Raw genomic sequence first — 26,431 nt, 5'->3', positions numbered from 1 at the left:
GCTGATTTCCAACAAACTTTTCAGCTGTTGCTTGAATCCAACTTTCCCCAAAACAGTTCAGCTGGCGGCGCGTGCGAAAGTTGTTGCACGGAAAGCTCATGGATGCGCGTGAACTTTGATGCTGGAGGATCTGACGGTCAGCTGGTGCGCAATGGCAGCTTTAAGCAGTGTTAACCTGAAGACTTTGGAGGATCTGACGCTGGATTCGGGATACGGCGCGGGGGATTCGTACCACTCGCTCAGCCTTTCTTCGTCCAAGTCCAACTCTCTGCTCACCTCCGCAGCGTACCGGCCAAACCGGTGCTGCCGCTCCGCCTCCACCAACAGCCGCAACGACAGCTGGGACTCCGTGAACACCGTACCGGAGGACCCGGAGGACATTTTTGCGAGATGCCCACGGTTGCCGGAGCTGGAGGAATTCCCCTGGACGGACGCCGAGGTGGACCGCGTGCTGCGCAAGGTCTCCGTGGGGGAGCGCGCGGCCCGGGCGGACGTCGCGCGCGCTGTGTCTCGGCTGCTGCGGCGGCCGCTGTTGCGCGTGGCGCGCGAGGCACAGCGGCTGAGTGTGCTGCGATGCCGGTGCACGCGCCACGAGGTGCAGAGCGCCGCGCGGCTCGTGCTCAGCTGGACGCTCGCCGACGCGTGCGTCTCGGCCGCCGCGCGCGCCATGTCCCTGTACAGCATGAGCACCGGGGAGCCGCTGCGCGCGAGCAAGTCGTCGCGCTGCGGCCTCGTCCTGTCCGTGGGCCGCTTCTTCCGCTGGATGGTGGACACACGGGTGTCGGTGCGCGTCCACGAGCATGCCGCCATCTGCCTCGCCTCGTGCATGGAGACTCTCATGGAGGAGATCGGGGTCAGGGTTCTGACAGCGTGCGACGCGGGTCGTTTCGGGTATCCGGTGGCCGCAGATTTCCTGGAAACAGCAGTCAACGGTGACCCCGAGCTCTATGGTCTCCTGCAGAACTATGAACATCTGATCTGCGGGAAAAACGCCAACGGTGAGGAGAAGAAAACAATTTAATGATTGTATTGTATTGAATGTGACAGTTGTTGGTGCTGCTTTAAGCACGACACGTCTTTCTTTTACTGGTAGTGCATGCAAATAAAAAGAAAAACAAATCTCAAGAAAAGCTTTGCAGAAAACAAGTGGAAGCTTGATGTTTTGATAGAAAAGTAATAGTGGGTCAGATATTGGACTTCTGATAGGTAGGTCATAAGTTCAAATCCCAGAACCACCCAGATCCCCCTGCTGGGCTCCTGAGCGAGGCCCTTAATGCTCAATTGCTCAGATATGAGATGACTGTAAGTATGCATGCAAAGCCAATGATACATTAAAGATACATTCAGTTATAGATCCAATACCCCACTATTATGATGCAATGTGGATCCCATTTTGATTGAATTCAACACAATAAAATGGAAAAATATGATGCATTTCAATGTGAACAGTTAGTTACTTTCTAAATAATAAAACTATACCACATCTACTGATTAATTCTATATAAATAGTTTTTTCCCAATGCAAATTTGTTTAAAATGATTATATATATTGTTAGCGGTGTATCTGATTCACATCTGTTTCTAACCGTACTGTTGTGACTGCTTAAACCGTACTTGTTGTGAATGCCACCTAGTTGTCACCAATCCTCGTCATAGCCATTTTGAACTTGGTCCATCTCACAAATATCATGTCATCGGTGGTCCTATGATGTGGTGGCTTTCTATTAATGACTGGGGTAAAGGGGGCTGAAACAATGAGTGCAGAAACAGATGTCTTGCATTGTACATCCAAACAGAGCACGAGGGCACAAAAGCCCATTGTTCCACCCTGCACTTTTTGTGCCAAGCTGTACACGGATGGCAAAGTAAGCAAATAGCGGCGGGCAAAAGAGACCAGCGTGAAGGGGATTGAAACGCCGCCACAATCTTCTCGCTCTCTCTGCTCTGGTTTGAATCTGCATTTGTACTGGGTTTATGTGCATTGGCCCTGCGGAACTGTTCTGCATTATAGTGCTTTAAAGAAAACATGAGGCAGAAGGGCTCAGGAAAAAGGCAAATTGTGTCGTTGCTGTAAAACATATTGCATGCAACCGAGTCACTTCCTTCTCCAAGTTATTGCACTAAAATTGAAAAGCATTAACGAGATGAGCGCTTCCAGGTTTGAGTGAACAGAATGTAGCGTTAATGACCCTCCGAAGAGCTTATTTATTTATTGCCGAACTGAATCTCACACACACTCACGTTTGCTTTCAGTATGATTGAATATGACTGGTTGGGCAAAAAAAAAAAATTTTCCCAGATGATCACTTCCTCATTTATTTCTCTTTCCTCAGGTGAACCTATTAATATTAATACCTTTCAAAAGCAAAATATCAAGTGGCCACTTTTTGATTGAGGTTAAGACTTTGTTAAAGACCACAAATCCAGAAATGCGAATTCACAAAAACCTCTTCACGCATTTGTATGTATATCATGCATAAGAACAAGCCTATCAATTGCTGGCATATGCTTGTGGTTGATTAGTGGTGTGGAAAGTGGACCCACCACTGCTTGTGGAGAACAGATTGAGACATGCAGGCTCACGGCTGGCACACTCGCTTCCATACAAAAGCAGCTCTCTCATACACTGAACAGGCCACATCTGGAAGTCTTTAAGTCCTAAGTGATCTCTCCAACTCCTGCAACAGAGTGGCCCCGTTTTCTAGTGTGTGCAACACTCTACAATCGTGTTCATTCATATTTTACACAACACATTTTTCAGGTGAATTTTGGCCTTTTTTTTTTTTTTTTTTTTTTTTATAAATCATTCGATTGTTTGTTTAGTTAAAGACTTGCAGTTTATTTCAGTGTCATTCCTTTAACAACTCTGTAAACCTAAAGCTAATCCTGGCCAGTGTGGGTGCTGTTTCAGCATTTTTGAGTTCTTCAGCGCTAGAACTGTTTTGATCTTTTCATTGCAATTGTATAGATTTATGCTGCACGGCATGAGAAAGTCTGTGAACTTCTAAAAGGTCTCAACTGAAACTATATTAAACGCACCAAAACCTGGCAGCTTGTCAAATACGATTATAAAAACATGGATTTCCCCAACAATTCTGGCCAAGGGAAGAGTCCTTACGAAAGGATTTCTTTAAACCACCAAAAGCTAAAACCCGTCTGTTTATCAGGTTTAATTTATTTTCTGGTACATAACGTTTTGGATGCAAATGCATGCTACGTAGAGATAACTGGGAAAACATATGCATTAAATACGGACCAAAAAAAAAAAAGTCTCCCCATCTAATTGTAGGAAGAGTCCATTAACGATCATGACCGTAACTAGACCACACCAGGAAACCCCAGATTGCAGATGATAACAGCAATGTCAAGTAAGCATGCCCTGCGGCTGGGATCTAGTTGTTTTTGTCTGAGCTATGACTCAAAGGAAGTTGTGCTCCCTGTGAGTAAACAGTGGGGCTCTGCGAGGTTGACTGTAATGGCTGGCCGGATATTTGAGAGTTGGCACATTGAAGGGTTACAGGTGCAGTCGCCCCATTGGTCCGACTGGCTTGGTGGTGGGAACCAACGGTTCAGTCAGCGGGTTAAGCCTTATAATCACCCCTGCTTAATTACCCTCACAAAGCCTACACAGCCCAGTTTCCTAAGGCTTCAATACGAGCCAAGGGAATTGGAGCATTTCCAAAGTCTGGGCAGTTAAGGAACGAAATGTAAGCATTTAGTATGGACTTTCCTTGGAAGACCATTTAAACTTGACTGGATGCCTCCTATAAAGCCCAAATAATGTGTTTACTAGGCTCCAGATAGTTGGATTAGTGAGTATTTAGAAGCTAGGCTTGGATATTGATTTGGTCAGATAAGCGATTACTGCTGTTAGACTGTTTCCTAAAGCCACTGGCTTTATACAAGGTTTTGTTTGTACCCTGTCCCAGCTGACCTAGGCAAATGTCGAGCGGCCTGAGCAGGGCGAGGAAGAGGCAGTTTGCCGTGACAGCTGGTCTTCCTGCCTCTGACCTTCCTCACCTCTCAACAAATGCCACCTGGTCCAGAGAGGTGTTATAGAGCCTAAAAATAGGCTCAGATTATTTAGAAGTGGCACTTCTTTCGGTTTAAACAGGAATCTGTAACACCTTTATTGTAAGACACACCTCTAAATGTTTATATGGTAACTCTCAGCTGTTTGGTGGATATTTTTTGTGTGTCATGTCTGCCAGGTGTCCTTCATCAAATCATGGGTTTCCTTGTCCCAATGAGCTTTCTAGATTGGCCTCAAGAGACTTCACTAAGACCTGGGACTGATTTTTGCTTTAGTCGTTTTTAAAATCATGGGAAATACATGTGTGAATGATGATCACAGTAAAATCCAATAATTCATATCAAGCACATAAGGCAAATATACTGCAACTGGAATCAAAATCAAACAAAAAATAAAAAAATAAATCGCAGGCAACACACATTTTTCATCCAAACTCTAGTGCAGTAGGTGATCGACTCTAAGCCAGGGAATGAATGCTTTATTTTTTCTTTGGTCCTGTTTTATGAGGGTTAGGGAGAACTCAAACATCATATTAGCCAAGTTATAAATCATGAAAAGTCAACTGGAACTGGGAAGTGGGAGGGCAGTGGTTAAGACATTGGACTTCTGCTTGGAGAATTGATTAAGTTCATATAACAGAACCAATCTGCTGCTGTTGTGCACTTGAAGAAAGTTTTTAACCACCAACTGCTTAATTAATTGTAAGCCCCTGTGGAGAAGAGTGTATATTTACAGCCCAAGCCCAAGACCAAACCACAGGTGCGTCATAAACGTCAAAAGCCCCCCAGCACTCCTTCTGAGCGCTCATGTGGGAATAACATTGAAATGACTTCCTCATGTTCTTAGCAACTAATTAAAGTTAAACGAGGTGTTAATCAACCAGTGGTGGGAACCAATACCACACAGATGTGGACTGAAATGTAACCAAACTTTCACTTTTTTATAAGATCTTTGCCTTGCATGTGACAATAAATCATAACGTAAAGACCTTGTCCCAAAGCGGCTTTACATGGGTAAATAGGTTAGAACATTTTATACATATAGGCACTAAAGTTTATCCTTACAGAACAAACCAATGGTGATGGGCTCCTTAAGGTGTTAAAGATGAGGAAGAAAACCTGAGAGGAACCGGTCAAATGTTCATTCATTATAGTTCCATCATTGTTAAGGTGTACTGTCCACTGATGGTGCTTTAATGCTAAAAAGTTCATGCTAATCATTGTCCAAAGATGTAGCAAACTTTTGTTATTTACAGACTTAATCCATCCTCATAGTTTTTGAGTTGCACAGTAACATCATGGGTTTTTTAGGCTGTTAGTGTGGAACCACCCGCAGCTGCACCGAGTGCTCTCCAATTGACAAGAACGCCATCCAGAGGTCGGGTTTCAGGTTTGAATCGGATTGAGAAAGAAGAACAGGACAGGATTATTGGTCACTGGTTCCTCAGGAGCATGTTTTAACTGGAAGGAGAGGGAGAGTAGGAGAGTAGAGGGATGACCGGGTGAGAGAAACACTCAGTTGGTATGGACTTTGCCCCAGAAAGGTTTAAGAACAGCATGTATGTCAGCAGGGTTGGTTCTCGAGCCACCAAGTTAACTGGATGCAAACCAATTTTCTTTCCCCTCAAACCTTAAAAAATTTATGTATTTCATTCATTCATTTAATTTATTCATCCAATTTCCACTTCAAAGTGTCTTTATTCAGGGGCATCGATCATATTCTTTACTTGTCATATTATTTATTTTGTAATATTCATTTACACCTCTGGGTTAACCCTGAAAAATTAATGACCAGATGTCATCCCTCTTTAACATTGTACTTAACAAAGGCCTTGAGCTTTGATTAATGTTTCAAACCGACATGCTTAATTACATCTAAGCATCTCTTAGCGACAGCCCTGTTAGCTGGGGAAAGCGTGATGGATGGTGTTTAAGAAATGATATTATATTTTCATTAGAGAGATTCTGCTCTCTGCTTAACCCTCAGACCAGCTTCTCAGACATGGCATGTTAGCAAAAAATATGGCTATACTCGAGATTGAGTTTTCAGCCTGGTTTGAAAATGTAGTTTTTTATGACTGAATAGAGGACTGCAGATGTTGAGTCTTGGGGAGGGAGGAATGCTTAGCTGCTTGTTTTTTTTGTTGTTGTTGTTTTTTTTTTTTTTTATCTAATTTTCCATCACAGTCAGACCTTCCTTCCCTTTAAACCCCTCTGCCATATGGCAGGCTGTAATTTTTGTCTTATAATTGAGCTGGATAATATTGATGGCAATGAGTAAAAGCGGTTAATGGCAGTTTGCGCACTGATTTCCAGCTAAAATCTGATAGGAAATGCTGTTGTCGGAAAATAATCCTACAAAAATACATATTTATTTTATTTATATACACGAAAAGTGTTGCAATGTGCAGCATGCAGTTATTACCATTAAACCACCAATTGCAACGCTTTCCGTGTTACCGAATGTCAGAACGCACTGAAACTGGCGACTCCATCCAAAAATGTCATTAGGCTTAGATAACGTATTGTCTGGCATTCAGGTCCATGTAATTGAGCGTATTTATTATTAGAATAAACACAATGACGGTGTAAACATGTCCTTTTGAATTCTAGATTATTGTCCGAGCTGCTATAGAAATGAATAAAAAGAACATAACATAAAATAAAAAGAACAAAGACTCTGTAGACAACTAATACTTTCCTATATTCAGGTCATCTACTCGGTTATTGCAGATGAATCAGAACGCATCCTGCCTGTTTGCAACAATGAGTTTCTCATATATTGTAGCAACGGTGTTCAAGTTGAATTGTAAGGTTTTATTCCATGTATAGGTATGTATAGTCTCGAAGAAAAACACACACACAAAAAATCTCAAGGCTTTGAGATTAGAGCTAGGCTAGACTAGAGCTTTTCCACTTCTACTAAAAAGGCACAAAAACAAATCATTCAGTCATTTGGTTGATACTCTGGAGAAATGCAGGCTTGTGTGTGTACACAGTCCCAGCAAACTCATCCAGGCTTCATTTCCCCTCTTGGTGTTTCATGGTAAGCAAGCCAACCTGCATGTTCATATTGACAGAACCCCGCCTGCAACACAAGGGCTTATTGAGCTTACCTGTGCAGCACACTGGCACCATTGTGCCCTGCTCAGAACGCCACTGTTGTACCACAGGGTTACACTCTGACTGACTTTCTGTTTTCACACCGTACTGCTCGAGGGAGGGAAATAGGTTAATCACTCATATTTAGGCAAATAAGGCCGGCTGCGTTTTGGGGTTTGAGTGGATTTTCTTTCAGGCTTTGTTCTAAAAAAAAGAGTAGACTCTTTTATAAAACCTGAACATCAAATAAAGCTTGTGCGCAAACATTCGCTCATGTTTAAAATGGTTAAGTATTTGAATGTAGATCGCTGTTTGAATCCGATGAAACTGCACTGAGAAGAAATTGTGTTTCGAGATGCAGTTTGAAAAGACTTAATCATATTCAGATGTTCAAGAGTTGTATTTTTATAAAAATCTGGATCCTGGCCCTGTATTCAAGCCAGTTTAATATCGATCACTTCAAGAAAATATCTGAGTTGGCATATTTGTTGCTGGTGAAAATGATGTTGAGAAATGATGCTCATCCAGCACACTGAAAGCAAGGAGATGACGGATTTTTCTAGCTGTAATTCAAACGTGATGAAGGATTTGGACTTCCCAGGATTTTCTGGATACGTTTCTAAAAATGTAAAGAATTGGTTTGAATGTTGGAAGATTTTAGTAACTGTACATTGCATCATAAATTTTAGTGTATGAGTATATACATTGTCTTTTGACTAAAAGATCCTTAGTTTCACTTTCATATGTATTGTTTCTATTTAGTAAACTAACGTAATGTAAAGCTGTGAAGATTCACTGTGATGCAACAAATATATATATAACTGTACAGATGTTTCACATTATTTCTATTGACAAATCCCCCTTTAGCATGAAGAACAGCTTAATAGACCCTCTGCATCTGGACAGTTTGTTTCTCCAAACATTCCGGTAAAAAGCTTGCTTATTGTAAAACTCGCTAAGTTTCTTTACTAGTTGGATATTTATTTCTTTTTATCCGGTTCATTTCAGAGCAGTTCAGTAGGATTTAGGTGCTGTGACTGGGCAGGACGTTCTATAATAGATAACACTCCAGACCACCATTTGCTCTCTAAATAAAGCTTAGAGAGCTTCAATGTACGTTTCTGCTCATTGTCTTGTTGAATGCGATTCCAGACGGAATTGCATGGAGTTTCAGTATGGAATGGGAGCCAAGTTCGGGATTCCTTTCACTTTCCGGAATAAGTCTCCAACCTTTCCTGCTCCAAAACAACCCCAAACCATTAAGTTTCCACCTCTCTGTGTGTGTGTGTGTGTGTGTGTGTGTGTGTGTGTGTGTGTGTGTGTGTGTGTGTGTGTGTGTGTGTGTGTGTGTGTGTGTGTGTGTGTGTGTGTGTGTGTGTGTGTGTGTGTGTGTGTGAGAGAGATCCCATTTTGGATTCAGCTGGCTACAAATATATGTAAAGTATATACCGATACACCTATCAATAATGCACATAAACAACAATAAATATTATCGTAATGGATCAAAGCAAATGATGATGATGCTAATATATAAGTATTCGAGAGAAAACTTTGAACTAGAAAGTTTTTAATAAACTGTATGTAATTTGAGACACGTTTTCCTCTTAAAGAAGAATCTAGTCAGAACTTAGCTGAATCATTTAGCCAAATAATTTTCCACATACTTGCTGTCATAATTAAATACGCATCACACAGCCGCTTGTGATGCCTCTCCCTGGCTCTGCTTAGCATCTCTAGCCCTTGTTTGACCCACTGCATTAATACTGATTTCCCAGTCTCTCATCAGTGGTCTCTGTGATTTGTAGTTTGAAAGTGAAAGTCTGCCAAGATCAACCTCAGTGCTCTTTATCCCTTCTCCTAGTCGCAGGACATATGCGTTTCCCTTTCCACAATCCGCTATGACCAGACCAGACGTGTGTGTGTGTGTGTATGCTTCCATGTGTGTATTCAGGGGTGTGTGCGTGTGTATTTGGCTGTTCATGACGTGCATGTTCACCTCAGCGCTGTCAGTGTAGGAATGGCTGGTCATGGGAAAGGCACTGGCTTGTATGTGATGGTAAAGGATGGGTGTGGATGGAAGGGGTTTGGGGCTCTGGGTATACCACAAGACCAGCTGTACAACACGCCCTGTGGCTCACAGAACAGAAACCCATGTGACCTTCTGCAGAACCAGCGTGTGTTTAGACTATACGAATACATATACGAGGCAGCTGTACTGATTCGAGGCTGACTGGATTTAGACTATATATTTAAAGTTGGGTTGTGAGCTAATAACCATGATATGAAGCACATGTGAAATGAAGGCACCCTGGTGCACAGTGCGGTCTCAGAATGAAAGGCAGCTATTTTATTGGCTTTCACTCTTAAATGTAACGCTTATAGCAAGCCAGTTAGAATCGTTGGTTGTATAATATGTAAGGAATAAAGCTTTTTTGTCCCCTTCTGCCAATCTAATTATGTATTTATGTTCAGAAATAAAAAAAGACCCAAATCTGTTCCAGCAAGCCATTGCCCCTGTGCACAAAACATTCCATGAAGATATGGTTTAGATGGGTTGGAATTAAATATCTCCTTCTACAGAACTCTGACCTTAACCCTCCTGAGCAAGCTCTGGGTTGATGTTCAGAAGGTTATGGGTTCAAGCCCAAGTATTGCCAAGCTGCCCCTCTTGGGTAATTGAGCAAGGCTCTTAACCCTCTGTGCTCCAGGGGCTCTGAATCATGGCTGAAAGATGTGACTCTTTACCTCAGGCCTCCTCACCTCACCTACATCAGTACCTGATTTTACTAATACCCTTGTGGCCGAATGAACACAAATCTAGTGGAACATATTCCCAGAAGAGTGGAGGAGAAAAATGTGGAATGGGATGTTCAATACAATTGGATTTATACAAATCTTATGCTCAGGTGTCCACAAACCGTTGTCCAAATGGACAGCATCTGGGTAAAGGTATGTGCAGTACATAAATAACGGCACATGCCTGGATGAATGGTCAATCATTTTCCTTTAATTCTGCAGACAAATTCATTCCTTTATCCCCTGTTTGATCCCTTTTTAATGCCTTCTGAATGACTGTTCCCGAAGAAAGAGATGGATTTTAAATCATCTATAATAGAAGAATCCTTGAAGCCTTCTATCTCACGTGGAACATCGTTTTTTTTAAATCAGAGACCGAACTTAAGCTCGCCTTGTTTTGTTCAGAGATTGCTTTATATCCCCTGCAGCTTGGGAAAGTCAAGGTAGGCGTATATTCCTGAGGCAATTATCTGCCTTTCAGTTCAGCCTCAGATTGAAGACTTTATTAGAGCTCGAGTGGGAATCAGGAGGGCCATGATGTTCTGGAGAGGAGCAGTCAAGCCCCATCATGGGAAAGGATTACAATGCAGGAGGTTAAATAATTAAAGCTTTTCTGTAGTCGGCTACTTGTTGAGAACAGTTTCACTAAAGCGCTAAACCAGTTTCTCTACAGTCAATGTGGTCCAGTTAAACCAGTTTATTCAGCAGTTAGTTCTGTAATAATCTTCGTCTGCACAAAACCTTCAGATTCATGGCATTTGGAAGACGCCCTTGATCCACAGCGTCTTGCAGCTAAGCAGGTGAGGGTTAAGGGACATGCTCAGGGCCCAGGAGTGGCAGCTTGGTGGTGCTTGGATTTTAACTCACGAATGTCCAATCAGAAGTCCAACAATTTAACTATTGAAAAGAAACAATAGCTGGGATTTACACGGAACAGTAATCGAACATGTGTTCACCTTTTGTAAACAGTCCTGCACTGTATCTGAGAAACACCCTGAACTTGACTCATATTTGAACACAAAGCTGCAATTTATTAGATTAACTCAAAATTAAGTCATACTGCTACACTTCCCTGGATGAAAATACTGCTTTTTATTGTAAATTCTATTCAATCATGTTCTCTTCTATATTATTAATTCTATTTTATTTAAATATATAATTATATATTTTTTTATATCATGGACCAGTCATAAAAAGCATTTAATTGTCGTACTGTGTATGGTTATGTATGTGAAGAAGAAATGCATTTCAATTTATGACAGCCATTAGAGGTCGGCCCATAGTGGATTTGATCAATACTGATTGATTGATTTTACCAACTAATAGTTTTAAAAAATGTTGGGGAAAAAAAAAAAAACTTGCATAAACTCCATGTAAAATAGTACTAAATTAATTTATTACAAAATAATAAAAACTAAGGACAGATTCATAAAAATGTGGTAAATGATATAAATATATTAATGAATAAGTAAATTATTATATAATTAATCAATTGTAAATTATTTAAATATCGATTAAAATATTTAATCGCAATTAATCATAATAATCGCAATTATAAGTGAACTCGTGATTAATCGCAACTTATTCACACGTTTGTATCTGTTCTAAAGGTACCTTAAATAAATACTTTTCAAGTTTTTAATACTCTAATCAACATGGGCACCGACAAATAGGGATGCTTTATGCAAATGTATATTTATTATTCATGATCTCATAATCAACATGGAGCATGAAATGCAAAAAGAATAATTATGTAAATCATCAGGACACCAAAAGAACTTTTGCTATGTTTCCGCATAGACTGTTTTAATTGCCGGATGTGCGCATCCTGGCGAATTTTGGTGCTTGATTTGAGCCTTGGCGCATCAGTAAAACAAAACTTTGAGTGATTTAAAAAAAAATTCTTTTACGGTGATGTTCATTTAAAAAAAATGTTTATATCGGAGTAAAAAAAGGACGTTGTGAATAAATGTGTTGCATTGAAGGATTTAATGTCACCTTTTGATATATTTATTTATATTTTTACGAAATGTTGAACCAAAACTCTGCACTTCATTAATCACTCGTTAATAAAAATTATTGCCGTTAAAATGAACGTGTTAATGCGCATTCATTTTAAGTGTGTGTGTGTGTGTGTGTGTGTGTGTTTTATATATTCATTTTAACAGCATTAATCTCAACAGACACAAGCCAGAAATACTAATCTATATGGACTTTTGCCGAGAGTTCCAACAATCAATTATCGGTGCCGATTAATCGTCAAAACCGATGAACGGGCTGACCTCTAACAACCAATGAACATAAGTTGAAAAAAACGAAAACTCATTGTCTCAAAGCAGCTTTAGAGAAAGAAAAAGATTACGAATATAAATTTGTCATAAATTAGTAGGTTTATCCCTAAAGCCAGTGGTGATGGTGGCAATGAGAGGAAGAAACCTTCCCCATTCTCATTTGTGTGACACTGAATATCCATTAATTATAGTTCCATCATTGTTGATGTGATCAACTGAGCAACTGAATACAAAACTGTTCATGACAATTGTTGTCCCAAGTCCTTGTAGCAGTTTATTAGTTTTATACTGTTGATATGAATTACAAGTTATTATCCATTTCATCTCGCTGCAATAGAAATGCCCAGTTCTTGATCTTGATTTAAATTCATAACCAATTCTGAGGTAAGAACCTTGATAAATGCTCCTAAAGTTCCCCAATAGCCATCACTTTAGTAAGGAAAAAAAAGGGACGATTTGGAAACGGGTTGCATTGTGTTCATGCTCCCTGAGGGACCCTTGTAAAGAAAATTGCAGCTCGACTTCAAAGCTTTTACTCTTCTTTATCTCTTATAGACACTCAGTCTATGTGAGTCTGTGACTTATTACTCTAATGGCCCACTGGTTCGCTTCACTAACCGGTAATAACGCCAGACCTAGAAAACTAGTAATAAATGCATGGTATCGGTTATAATGCCATCGTTGGGCTGTGCCTTTTATGCCATTCCTATCTTGCTTGATAATTAGGATGAATTAGATCCACACAATTTGAGCATAAGTGTGGGTGTTCCGTTTTCTCTAGCAGGTATTTATTTCCATAGCATTTCCTCGTATCTGATTGCGGTGTTTTGTGTTTAGGCGAACTCTGGCTGCCTGCACACTTTAGCCCGTATTCTGAGGGACACGCTTCAGGTTCCGAGAGCAGAGAGGAGGCGTGTCTTCAGATGGAGGTGAGGACACTGGAGCAGGCTTTGCTGGCCACCTGTGTAGGAAGCATCTCTGAGCTCAGTAAGTATGAGTTGCTTCAATTCCTTAAAGACCAGTCAGAAAATATATTGTCGGGACTACTAGAGAAACGTCTACCTAGTGTTAACCTAGGAGTAAGTCAGAGTACATGTGTGTGAATGAGAGGGAGGGCAGTGGAGGGAGAAGAGGTGGAGAAGGTGGTGGAGTTCAGGTACCTGGGGTCAACATAGCAAAGTAATGGAGAGTGTGTACGAGAAGTGAAGAAAAGAGTGCAGGCAGGGTGGAGTGGATGGAGAAGAGTGATAACAGGAGTGATTTGTGATGGAAGAATATCTGTGACAGTGAAAGGGAAAGTTTACAGGACTGTGTTAAGACCTGAGATGTTGTATGGATTAGAGACGGTGGCATTGAGTAAAAGACAGGAGGTGGAGCTGGAGGTAGCAGAGCTGAAGATGTTGAGGTTTTCCTTGGGAGTGACGACGATGGACAGGATTAGAAATGAGTTTATTAGAGGGACAGCGCATGTAGGAGTTTTTGGAGACAAGGTGAGGTAGGTGTGATTGAGAGAGTTTGGACATGTGCAGAGGAGGGACATGGGGTATATCAGTAGGATAATGCTGAAGATGGAGCAACCAGGAAGAAGGAAAAGAGGAAGGCCAAGGAGGAGGTTTATGAATGTGGTGAGGGAAGACATGCAGGTAGTTGGGTTGATAGAGGCAGATCAAGAGAACAGGGGGGTATGGAGACGGATGATCCGCTGTGGCGACCCCTAATGGGAGCAGCCGAAAGATGATGATGATGATGATGATGATTCCTATAATCAAGTCTGTTCTCAGCTGTAAAGCTTTGATCCGCATACACTTCTTATTGAATGCACTATTTTTAATGATTTCGGCTAAATTTGGTGATTTTCCTTTTTTTTTTTTTTTTTTTTTTTAGTAAATGAAAATGCGCAAATTTGATGTTCACAGAAATTGGCTGCAAAGACTAAATGTACTAAACACAATGTTGTGCACTTAATATTGAAGAACATTGCAGATTTCTATGAAAAATAAAATTTGAATGAACAAAATGTTTCAAGTTAATTCCCTTCTTTTTCTTTCTGTTTCAGTCGCTTTTGACTTTTTGTTCATTTCCACTTATTTTCGAAAAGAGATTATATATTTGTGCCATTAAATAATGGTAAAAGTGTTGAAAGAGAAAATATATTTGGTGCTGGTGCTTTAAGTCCATCACGTGCTTCTTATTTTCCCCCCATCTTTTAAAAAAGAGCTTCTTTGTTTCATTAGCATTGTTGCTCGTGCTTGACTTGCTCTACTCTAAAACATGTGGCTGTGCTGCTGGCTGTGTGTTTGTTTATTTTCCAGCCCACAGCCCAGGGTGAGGGCAACGCGTGCTCCTGGCCGCTGCTCGGTCCAGGCCTCGGGCGATCCGAAACACACTCTCGGTTGTTCCTTGCCCTATAAGAGAATCTTCTGTTTGGACTCAAGGAGGGAAAAGTAGCTCTTTTGTGCCTTGTGTTTGTGAAAAACCTGCGAAATAACGCCACACCCAATACCCATGAGAGCTGGAAAAGCAGGGCTTTGTGGTGGAGCTATCAGAAATCATTCATCCATGTTCGTTTTGATATGCTAATCAAGTAGTAAGGGCAGAGTGCTACGGTTCGCCTCAAGGCAGATGGCTTTCCAGTTATAGAAAGCAAAGCGCTACTTTATTTCAAGTCTGGCCAAAAAGTTTGGCCTCTCAAGCACTACACAAACCCGGAACCCGATCCCTATAAAGACAATATCAGTCCCTGTTTATTAGATCAGTGTCCTGCTCCTGTGGCTTGCTTCCTCTAGTCCATGGGATGTTTTTTCCATGTGGCCACTGCTTTTTCTCCATATTTAATTCATTTTTGTATTTTTTTTAATGATTAATCCAGATGATATAGAGAGGATATCTGAGTTCCTCTGTTTATCTTCTGCTCATCCTCTTTAGGGGAATAAAAGCCTGGATTTCTACACAAGCAAAGCTGGACAGGTTGATTTAGGTTTCCATAGTGGGTTTTAAGACCTGCATAATATATTTGGTCACATTTTCACCTCTGTCATGAGTCCGTGGGAGATACTGGACTGGAGTGTATATATGGAACGCTTTTTTTTTTTTTTTTTTTTTGTGAAAATCTGCTGAAGTTAGGTGAAGGATTTCCATTTGAACCAATTTTAACAAAAGCCATCTTTTTATTTATTTATTTATTTATTTATTTATTTTTATTAAAAAAAATGTTAACACCAATAGTTTAAAACTAAAGAAAAATTCAGGACTAATTTCTTGAAATGAAAACCCCTAGAAAACATCCATGAGAGAAGAACTTTAAAGGGTGTGGGTGGACTTCATGCGCTCGTTCAGAAGCTGTAAAAGTCTTTTGGTTTTACAAATGTCTAAATCAGGGACATGTCTAAATCAGGTCTTTTTTAATCTTCCTTACTGTCCCCCAAAGGGCAGGCATTATGTTATGTCTGGATCAGGGCATAGAAATGTTTCTGTAGTAAATGAGGGGTCACAAGTTTGCATTTGGCAAACACTCTTATGTTTTGACATTCCCAGGCGACCTGGTGTCTCGCGCTATGCGCCACATGCAGCGTCTGCTTTCGAGGGGCTGCGTCCTCAGTCCAGGCCATCCCAGCCACAAGCAGCAGCTCTTCTGGTCTCCCGATGCATTGCATACTCTCTACTATTTCCTGCGCAGTCCACAGATGGAGTCTATGGAAAATCCAAACTTGGAGCCACCCAGGATGGCACTGAGCAAAGAGAGGTGAGTTACAGTGCAGAAAGTAACCTGGGAAGCAGCTTAACATGTTTTGTTTTTTTACCAGTCAGTGAATGAAGGCGTAAATGAATACATGGGCTACTTTAAAAATGGACAGAGCTGGTATTACAAAAAAGAAATAGATTAAAAATATAAATTTAAACTTCATAAATGCCCTATATGTTGGTCCTTATAAGTATATAAGTATAGTATATGTCTATCTTTACAACTTTTTCCCTACATGTCAATTCCTATAGGTCTATCTCAAAATGTTTCTATGCATGTTCCTATAAGCCTATCTCTACCTGTAAATGCCTATAAGTTTAAACATACCAATCCCTGTAAGTCTATGCTCATGTCTATCCCTATTCGTCCAAATGTCCGTCCCTGTAAGTTTATTCTAATGTCTGTCACTATACATTTATTCTTTATGTCTATATGTTTATCCCTATAAGTCTATTCCTATATGTTTATCTCTAAAGGTCTATATAAGTCTATCTGTACATATCAATCCATATAAGTCCTTGTAGGTCTATCGCTATATCTTAACATGTTTATCCCTAACTGTTTAGAAGTCTATCCTTATAGGAATAAACATAAAGGGATAGACTTGTAAGGACAGACTTATAGGGACATAGAGATTGATGCAAGTTTGTCCCAATAAGTCTAATAAGTTTGGCCAACCTAATAGGTCTGCCCTTGCATGTCAATCCCTATATGTCTATAAGGCTGTCCCTATTGTTTTATTTGTATAAGTTTATCCTTTTCATCATGGAGTAAAGATCTGCCAATGCAAGTTTTGTTTTAAGATTTTACCATGGGCTTTTTTAAATATATAAATGCTAGGCTTTTTTGTTCTAGGGATTCCATTCCTGTGAGGATATTTAAATGTTAACTCTTGTATCAGGAAAATGCATCTTTTTTGTGTCCTGTGGAAATGTCTGAGTTTATACTTGCTGGTGAACGTCGATGACTTTAGCAGGTGTAATCACAGTAATGATATCGAGTTTCAGTGCGGTACAGCAAACACAGTGGCTGCTTTGCTGGCTGGCTTAAGGAGGAAGGAAACTTTAGGTCTTTGTCAAAAAATGTGAATCACTGTTTTTTTTTTTTTTTTTTTTGCACCACAAGAAAACAGTGCTAGTCCACTTACTGTCTGAGAAAATTCATGGACTCTGTTCTTCATTTAGGCAGTTTCCTTTACTCCCGCCTCTAATGGAGTGGATGCGTGTTGCGATGGTACACGCTGAGCATCGGCGAAGTCTTTTAGTGGACAGCGATGACGTGAGACAGACGGCCAGGCTCCTCCTACCTGGACTGGACTGTGAACCCAGGCAGCTCAAGTACAGAAAAATTCTTCATGGTCCCATAAATGTTCTTTTTTTTTTTTTTTCCTCCATTATCCAAATATCCAAGTCACTTGCTTTGTCTTGCTTTTTTTTAGGCCAGAGTGCTGTTTCAGCTCTTTTAAACGTTTGGACTCGAAGTCTGCTTTAGACAAGTTTAACCTGGACCTGGGTTTCCGCATGCTCAACTGCGGACGCACTGATCTGATTAGTCAGGCCATCCAGCTGCTCGGGCCTGATGGAGTAGATACTATGGACGATCAGGTTGGAACTATTCCTATACAAATAACAAACTTGCAACTTATTTAATTCCACAGTTAACATAAATGAGCAGGAAAAAAAATTCATTCTGTATATTCACACCCAGGCCTTCAGTGGTGTCCTACAATAAACCAGTCCACTTCTTAATACCGTTATTATGAAGCCACAGGTATAGAAACCATCAATATTCTAGAGAAACACAGTATAACAGAACTCACCACAGACAGGAATCTCATACAGCAAGAATGATTGCAATTACTTGAAGCAAGAAACCCAATGAACACAATTCAACACGTCTCCTTTCACTGTAGCCGCAGCTGCACCACTTGCATACATCATCTCTAACAGGAGCATCAATATAAACCTCATAAATTTAAATTATTTTTTTTTGGTTGGTTGGATTTTCTGGGGATTTTGAAATAAGGGTAAATTGTGTTTGTTTGTTTTTTTTTTGTTTGTGTTTTTTTTCCTGCAAATTTTACAAATTTTTGGCTGACCTTTCCTCACGATGTCCAGCTTTTCTTGAAAACACCAAAAAAATTCTATGTAATGAAGAAAATGGACTATTGGGGATAATTTATTATATCTCCATGGAAAAAATATATTAAAACGTAATTCATTGATTCTGATAGTATTTAGGCCAGCAGTGAAGACTTTGCTGGTCCTGACAGCTCGCTACTAAATATCAATCAGTAATAGGATGCATTCTAACAATTATAGAAATATTCATATAGAAAGTGTCTTATACTAAAATAACTGGAATTGTAGATTTATTATCAGTCAGTATATGTTTATTCTATTTTTTACTATATTATGCTTATGCATGTTCTCTATTTCTTGCGCAATTGGACGAGGAACTAAAAGGAAACATGCCATTGCATTATTTCACCTGTATGTAATGTAGTAATAATAGGAAATGTTGTAATAAACATGCATTTTACAGGCATCAGCATTTGTGTTTAGTTGAAAATTAGCAGTTTAGGGTTGAAGCTCTCAACACAGATACAGTTTCATGCTCAATGAGCCGGTAATGAAATGTGAAGCATGAATACACTTGACCAACTCTGCATGTGTTTGTGTTTCAGGGCATGACTCCTCTGATGTATGCCTGCTCAGCGGGAGATGAAGCTCTGGTCCACATGCTCATTCATGCAGGCGCTAATCTGGATCTAGCGGTAAAAGATGAGCTTTACTTTAGACAGAAATGACATAATTAACATTAAAAGACATCATAATGTTAATATTGGTTTTATGTAAAAGTGCTTGTTGGTACCCTTCACGACAGGTTCCTAGCTGCTCGCCTAAACACCCATCTGTTCACCCTGATAGTCGCCACTGGGTGGCTCTAACCTTCGCTGTGCTGTACGGACATTTATCAGTGGTACAGGTGCGCTGTAGTTTCTCATATAGCCGATATTTACTGTACAACATAGGATCTGTTCTATTTTTTAAAAAGGGAAATGGGTAGCAGAGTTGCTTGAATGCTGAAATATAAATTATTACAGTTGCTGTTGGATATGGGGGCTGACGTGGAGGGCTGTGCTCACAAGAGTGGGCACCAGGGCTCGGCAGAGACACCGCTTCAATTGGCATCTGCTGCAGGTTTGAATGGCACAGAGAGGAATATCGATTTGTACGTGTTCCAGGAACACGTACATGTTTTTATTTATTTATAAAATTGTATTTTACCCCACACTACTGTTTGTGTAACCTGCTGCTGCTGTGAGTTTTCCTCACAGGATCAATAAAGTATGTCCAATATGGCTTTGGACTGTAATTAATATGAACCTTTCTGCTATAATATGTTTTTATGAATTTTTTTAATAAAGCCGATTTGTGACGATGTTGTCAATTGTTAAAAGTGCTGTACAAATCAAATTGGATGGAATTAGACAACAACTTTGTTTTATATGTAAATGTTTAGGGAACTATGAGATGGTCAGCCTGCTCCTGTCCCGTGGTGCTGACCCCATGCTTCGAGTGCACAGTGGGAGTTCTCTTACATCTCTGTACGAGGATATGAACTGCTTCAGTCAAGCTGCGGCACATGGACACCGGTATAGTAACAATATTCTGTATTATCTGGAGTTCCAGTACCTTGTGTCCACCTATTCACTCTAAATGCATGTCATGAGAGCATCTTTTTTCTAATGCTGTTCTGTGTTAGGAATGTGCTGAGGAAGCTACTGAGTCACCCCCAGCAGCTGCAGGAGGACGTGCTCTCTCTGGAGGAGATTTTGGCTGAAGGTGTGGAAGAGGTACAGAGGAAAGAGCATCGATCTGTCCCCACTCCCAGTGTAGGGGTCGCCCCACCGCTGACCAAGGTCCGAATCCGAGCCCTGCAGGAGGCCAGCCTTCACAGTGCCGAGCACGGCTACCTGGATGTCACAATGGAGCTCAGAGCACTTGGTATGGCCTAAAGAACAAATTCTATAATGAAGGGTGGAAAGACAGACGAGCAGACAGACATGAAAACAGAAAGAGGTAGAGAGGGAGGCAGGCAGATGGGTAGACAAAGAGATAAACAGTCACACAGATGGATAGAAATTCAGGTAGACTGGGACAGACGGAGGAGTCAAACAGACGGAGGAGTCAAACAGACGGAGGAGTCAAACAGACGGAGGAGTCAAACAGACGGAGGAGTCAAACAGACGGAGGAGTCAAACAGACGGAGGAGTCAAACAGACGGAGGAGTCAAACAGACGGAGGAGTCAAACAGACGGAGGAGTCAAACAGACGGAGGAGTCAAACAGACGGAGGAGTCAAACAGACGGAGGAGTCAAACAGACGGAGGAGTCAAACAGACGGAGGAGTCAAACAGACGGAGGAGTCAAACAGACGGAGGAGTCAAACAGACGGAGGAGTCAAACAGACGGAGGAGTCAAACAGACGGAGGAGTCAAACAGACGGAGGAGTCAAACAGACGGAGGAGTCAAACAGACAGAGGAGTCAAATGGCATGTAGTTAGACAAATGAGAAGGAAAAACGGAGCCAGACAGAGTCGGACAGATGAATAGACAGGCAGGCAGACAGATGAGAAGAGAGGCAGGAAGACATGAAGGCAGACAGATGAGAAGAGAGGCAGGAAGACATGAAGGCAGACAGATGAGAAGAGAGGCAGGAAGACATGAAGGCAGACAGATGAGAAGAGAGGCAGGAAGACATGAAGGCAGACAGATGAGAAGAGAGGCAGGAAGACATGAAGGCAGACAGATGAGAAGAGAGGCAGGAAGACATGAAGGCAGACAGATGAGAAGAGAGGCAGGAAGACATGAAGGCAGACAGATGAGAAGAGAGGCAGGAAGACATGAAGGCAGACAGATGAGAAGAGAGGCAGGAAGACATGAAGGCAGACAGATGAGAAGAGAGGCAGGAAGACATGAAGGCAGACAGATGAGAAGAGAGGCAGGAAGACATGAAGGCAGACAGATGAGAAGAGAGGCAGGAAGACATGAAGGCAGACAGATGAGAAGAGAGGCAGGAAGACATGAAGGCAGACAGATGAGAAGAGAGGCAGGAAGACATGAAGGCAGACAGATGAGAAGAGAGGCAGGAAGACATGAAGGCAGACAGATGAGAAGAGAGGCAGGAAGACATGAAGGCAGACAGATGAGAAGAGAGGCAGGAAGACATGAAGGCAGACAGATGAGAAGAGAGGCAGGAAGACATGAAGGCAGACAGATGAGAAGAGAGGCAGGAAGACATGAAGGCAGACAGATGAGTAGAAAGGTGGGTAGATTGAGAGACAGGTCTGTAGAGAGGTAGACACAAACTAGTAGAAAGGTATACAGAAAGTAAGACTGCTAGACAGGTTGGCAGAGCGACAGATAGAAAAATAGACAGATGGGTAGGGATGGACAAAGGAGTAATGTAAATATTATGTAAAAAAAAATAATTGACAAGTGGTATAACGAAGAAAAAAAAACCTGACTGATGGGAGGAAAAAAGGGACATGGAAATAGTGACAGACTATGAGAATAATATTCTCCTTGTTAAATTGTCCAATGCAAAGTACAGTACAGTAATTTAATCTGTTTTTTTTTTTTTTTTTTTTAGTCTGTAGTTTTGACCTCTGGTGTGTGTGTGTGTTTGTATATTGCAGGTGTACCATGGCGGTTACACATGTGGCTAGAATCTCTGCACACAGCACAGCTTCAGTCCAGAACAGAGTTAACCCTCTCCCTCCTGAACGACTTCAGCTCTCTGTGGGAGGAGAAACACTGTGAGGAGCTGATCTCCGATGGGCTTCCCCTGCTCTTCTCCATCATCTCAACCACGAAGGTAAACCAGCAAGCCTTGATGATCTCCCCCTTTATTTAGAAGGATTTGTCACTGGTTCTCCATTGCTTTCTATTTTAACTGATCTAATCGTATATATGTGTGTGTTTTTTGTTTTTCTTTCTCTCTTCAGAATAAAGAGATCCGGGAGAAGCTGGGATCCGTGTTTAGCCACTGCTTCGGCTCTGCACCTCTGCCTCCCATTCCGGAACTGAAGAACTCGTCGGCAGCTCAGTTAGGTACGACACCTATGTGTTTCCTGCATGTGAGCCGAGACAGTGCAATGACGATTGCATTTACAATATTGCATTTGGCAGACGCCATTATCCAGAGCAACTTATATTGATCTAATTCATACAACTGAGCAGCTAGACAAGGATTTGGAGTGTGTCTTAGCTACATCTCGGCTGCAGTGGTGGTTGGAAACTAGAGTCCTCCGCTGGCTAAGATCTGACAGTTTGTCCTCAAGTTAGGAGTGTGCGATATTTATTTGACAAAAAAAAAAAGAATTTGTATTTTTGGGTTTTCGTGTGCTGGTTCCACGTACTACCGTGGACATTGCTGACCTACAATTTTTAATATTCATCAAAGTCTCTGTGTTGGTCATTTCATCAGTCACACAGATGAATCCTCCCCAAAAAGTTTAAATGGATTTTTACCTTTTATTGCCATTTTATACTTTTTTATAAAGCCAATGTTTTCATCTTTTGAGTAAAATTCTTATATTTATTCAGCCATTTAGAATAATTAGACATTTTTGGCTCGGCCGGTGTCTTGTATTGTTTTTATGATTTATAATCACACTCTTGATATCATCTAAATGAGGATGGGTTCAACTTTTGAGTCTGGTTCCTCTCAAGGTTTCTCCTCTATAACATCTTAGGGAGTTTTTCTATGCCACAGTCACCTCCAGGCTTCATCAGGGATAAATACACATCTTTCGCTTTAATTCTTACGTTCACATGTCGATTGTGAAAAGCGCTAAAGAAAAATACTTGATATTACAACAAATCTATCTTCCAACCATAGTTTTTATCCTGCCCTATGCTGCTATTTCCTAAATATGTAGCTGACATTTAACCAATTTTATGCACATTTTCCTCAAAAAAATTTATGAATTAAATTCTTTGAATTCTTTCTGCCTAACAGACAGCCATTTCCTGAATAACTCTGAGATGTCGGACGTGACGTTCCTGGTGGAAGGCAGGCCATTCTACGCACACAGAGTGCTGCTCATGTCAGCATCACAAAGGTTGGATACTAAAACAAACTCAGCTGTACACACTGAACCGATGCACGGTAGCGACAATGGTATACTCAAATGTCTGCACTCTGCTCTCTAACGTCATATCAAAGGTTCAAGGATTTGCTCAGCATTAACGAGTCCTATGGCACGGATCATATTGTCGAGATCGCTGACATCAAGCACAGCACTTTTCAGGTGAGAAATTGAGAAATACGAGAAGTGTTGAAATGAATAATTTGTTAGTTATTAAAAAAACGCATTAAATCTGTATCACAGATGCTGATGTCTCACCTGTACAGTGCAGGAGCAGGGAACTTGGATTCAGCAGTGTCTGATATGTTAGAGGTGAGAGAACATACACCTGAATCACGGTCACTCTGAATACAATTCATTTTTATTGGTAAAGTGCTTTTAATATTGGGCATTGGCTCAACAGCTTTACAGAGATTTTAAAGTAAATCAAAGAATGTATACACTTAGTGCTTATAAGGTTGTTCCTTAATAAACCTAAATTGATCCCTAATGAATGAATCAATGATGCTTCACTGGAAGTGAAGCATGAAGCCTTCGCTTCCTTCCGTTGCTGCCAAATTGCATCGCTTCCCGTTAGTGAAATCTTTATCGTCTCCGCTGTATTGGAATAATGCAAATTAGTGTTCCTCTTCTGTTCTCAGTGAAGGAGATTGTTCTCATGATCACACACAGGCTGTTCTCTGCTTGTTCTATGTACAGTTTAAAGTTCATCAGTTCCTCTCTGACTCAAGAACCTCGGTTTCATTTCCAGCTTCTGCCAGTGGCGAACTCCTTCCAACTCGCTGCTCTGAAGAGGGTGTGTGAGATACACTGCGCTGAGCGGATGAGAGTCCAGAACTCTGTGTCCGTCTACCATGCGGCCATTGTAAGAATTCTGACCTCACGCCACATCTACAAAACAGACCTCACTAATTGCTCCTTAAATAATTTTTCAGGTTTTACATACATTTTCTGGAACTAAAATACTGGCTTGAAGATCGAGTCAATGTAGTTTGGTGGTGCTGGGATTTGACCGCATGTGTGACTGGAATACTCGAACCACTGATCCCCTGCAGTTATTTCCTGGAAGCGGATGAATTAAAGCATCCGGTTCTATATGAAGTTGTAGCTCTGATCAGTTAAGATGAACTTTTGATCGAAAAGGTTGTGAGTTCAAATCCCAACACCGCATGACTCAAAGTATACAATCTAAATTTTAGGCCAAAAGTCTTAAATTCACTCTTTTAGCTTTTAAGTAATTTTTGAACAGGTCTTAATTTTTCAGTGTCCATGCAACACCAACTTTAATGATCTTTGAAATGGTCCTGCAGGACTTTAGAATGTTTTTTGTTTTGTTTTCCATTTGTAGTTTTGTTCTTTCGCTAGTCCAAATCTAATTCTGTATTACGACTACAAATGAGACCAGCATGCAACAGCCAGTCTGCTTTCTGTTATTGGGGCAAAACTCTCTTGTACCATAGACATTAAATGGATCCTATCTTGCAGAATTTTCATATTTATGCCTGGGTTAAAGCCGTGTGCGTGTGTGTGCGCGTGTGTGCGCGTGTGTGCGCGTGTGTGCGCGTGTGTGTGCGTGCGTGCGCGTGCGTGCGATGTACTGTAGGTCTTTTATTTCATTTTATTGGTCTTAAAAAGTCTGCAGCAACCCTGCTAATTTTTCCAGCTATATATGGTTCTACCCCAAAATAAAATTGGAGGACATTAAATATTCCCTGTACACAAAGCCAGTTCCATGAACATATGATTTCCATGGGTTGGAGTGGAAGATCTCCTGCTATGGAGCTCTAACCCCAAATCAGTTGAACACCTTTGGGATGAATGTGAATGCTGACTGCACCCCAGGCCTCCGTTCCTCACCTACATCAGTACCTGACTTTATTCACAGCCTTGAGTCTGAATGACCACACATTTCAACAAGCACACTACAAAATGTAGTGCAACATCTTTCCAGAAGAGTGGAGGGAATTAAAAAAGCAAATAGGGACAAAATCTGGAATAAGATGTTTAAGAAACACATACCATACTTATGGTCCGGTGTCCACAAACTTTAATCCATATCGTGTAATTTTTGATTCTGCCAATGACATTGTTTTTCTCTGTACTAGGCAAGCGATGCGGTGGAGCTGGCTTTCTTCTGCCAAAACTACTTTCTGCAGAATTTGCCCATCATGCTTCAGAGACAAGACTTTGAAGAGCTCCTGCTGGGACCCAAGTGCAACGAAGTTCTTGAAGACCTGCACAAAGCCCTTCTTTCCCGCCTTCGCTCTTTCTGCAGCTCAGGAAAAGGGTGAAGTTGGTTGCCGGACGTGTACCATCACCTGCGCGTTCACACAGCGTCTTCTGTCAATCTCGGCCTGAGGTGCAATTTGGACAATACACTTGTATGAACTATAGAGTTTGGATATTTCTATTTGAAATATGGACGTTCTCTGCACTGAAGAAAGTGTATATCACTGGAAATGACTACATGGGTAAAATGCATTCGAGAACATTTTTCTCCGAAATATCTCACACAGCATCTATTGAGCAAGAAAGCAGATGTACAATAGTGGCCTCTAGTGGACAAAATGTGAATCGAATGCTTGCGTTTAAAATGTAGGCTGTCCAAGTTTGAAACCAAAGAAAGTAAAACTGCATATATTTAATTTTATATTTATTACTGACAATATATTTACCCCTTACCCTATACGACTTCCCCTCTTGAAACGTCTTCCTATTTGTTCCTTTGGTGACTTTTCCAGTACCCTGTAGTATAACGTATTCAAGATTAGGTACAGATTTTATACTGTAAATATAACATTACATGCATTTGGTGCGCTGGTACTGATTGCCATTCGTAGATGTCAAATTTTTTATATATATATAATTTTTGATTGAATAATAATTAAAAAAGGATTTAAAAGCAATGTTTATGGTAAATACATTGGCAGCAGTACAGTGTTGGAGGAAATGACCTAATTGGGAGATTTATTGTAGATAACAAGGTTCCAAGCTGAAGCTGTTTAGAAAGCTAGAAGCAGTGTGTAGTCCAGCATTTAACCCCGATTTAAAAATTTTCTGATTCATATCAAATATTTAGATAGTCATATAATTATATTGTTCTACAGTGACACTAATAAGTAATGCAAATGTAAATCTGGCAAGTTCTAGGTGCTATAAAAGTCTATAATTTCTGATCTTTGAATGAAAAGGATTGATATCATGCTTGAAAAGTTTTCTGCATCACATGAGAAGAAAAAAAAAACCACAATGTAAATGAGAAGTTTTGCAATAAACCCATTTATAGGTTCATGACTGATTCACAGACTCC

The 26,431-nt window shown here is 40.8% G+C and overlaps 1 protein-coding gene across 1 annotated transcript; it reads left to right on the top strand.

Annotated features, from left to right (window-relative positions):
- abtb2a (ankyrin repeat and BTB (POZ) domain containing 2a) lies at positions 1-26,428 on the top strand. The gene is made up of 17 exons (XM_083549895.1): positions 1-998; positions 13,059-13,208; positions 15,756-15,963; positions 17,148-17,300; positions 17,402-17,567; positions 18,650-18,739; positions 18,850-18,951; positions 19,070-19,166; positions 19,489-19,621; positions 19,732-19,973; positions 21,667-21,845; positions 21,976-22,081; positions 22,992-23,094; positions 23,199-23,283; positions 23,365-23,433; positions 23,873-23,986; positions 25,227-26,428. The coding sequence occupies exons 1-17, from the start codon at positions 119-121 to the stop codon at positions 25,410-25,412; spliced, it is 3,063 nt and encodes a 1,020-aa protein (XP_083406021.1). The 5' UTR covers positions 1-118; the 3' UTR covers positions 25,413-26,428.
- The last annotated feature ends 3 nt before the right edge of the window (positions 26,429-26,431 follow it).

The sequence above is a fragment of the Silurus aristotelis genome (genome assembly GCF_946808225.1).
Source record: "Silurus aristotelis genome assembly, chromosome: 9".
Lineage (NCBI taxonomy): Eukaryota > Metazoa > Chordata > Actinopteri > Siluriformes > Siluridae > Silurus > Silurus aristotelis.
The sequence above is the reverse complement of the archived record's forward strand: the minus strand, read 5'-3'. Positions and strand labels throughout refer to the sequence as shown.